General features: G+C 57.2%; 1 protein-coding gene across 1 annotated transcript in view; it reads right to left on the reverse strand.

Moving 5' to 3' along the window:
• The window catches only part of LOC107702731 (protocadherin-15-like), a 43,696-nt gene extending 43,550 nt beyond the window's left edge, over positions 1–146 (reverse strand). The window contains exon 1 of the mRNA XM_016505135.1: positions 97–146. Coding sequence (XP_016360621.1) covers positions 97–146 — 50 coding nt within the window. The remainder of the gene's footprint in view (positions 1–96) is intronic.
• Positions 147–418: the final 272 nt, after the last annotated feature.

Consider the following 418-nt stretch of genomic DNA (forward strand, 5'->3'; position numbering starts at 1 on the left):
GATCTGTAGGTACTTGTCTGGCCTGTCCGGCGATGCTTATACGGCCTGTGGAGAAGCTGCCTCCACCTTACATCGCCTTACACGCTATGGCGTTACTGCAGGTTCATCAGACCAAGGAACTGAGGGACCTGCACGAGGGTGGTCATGATCTGGAAGTTCTTAAAGAGCTCTGAACCGCTACTGACCTCGCGCTCCGAGCGACGAAGGTCACCGCGAGTTCTCTGGGCCGTGCGATGTCCACACTTGTGGTCCAGGAGCGCCATCTCTGGCTGTGTCTGGCTGACATGAGGGACGCAGACAAAGTACGGTTCTCGGCTGCACAGAAGCAAACTGAGACAGTATACAAGGGTCCCCCCGGTGGAGCGATCGGTTTCGATGCAATTGTGTCCTAATACCGCCTCCACCCGGCAGGGCGAAC

Source organism: Sinocyclocheilus anshuiensis, unplaced genomic scaffold, assembly GCF_001515605.1.
Source record: "Sinocyclocheilus anshuiensis isolate Anshui unplaced genomic scaffold, SAMN03320099.WGS_v1.1 scaffold843, whole genome shotgun sequence".
Lineage (NCBI taxonomy): Eukaryota > Metazoa > Chordata > Actinopteri > Cypriniformes > Cyprinidae > Sinocyclocheilus > Sinocyclocheilus anshuiensis.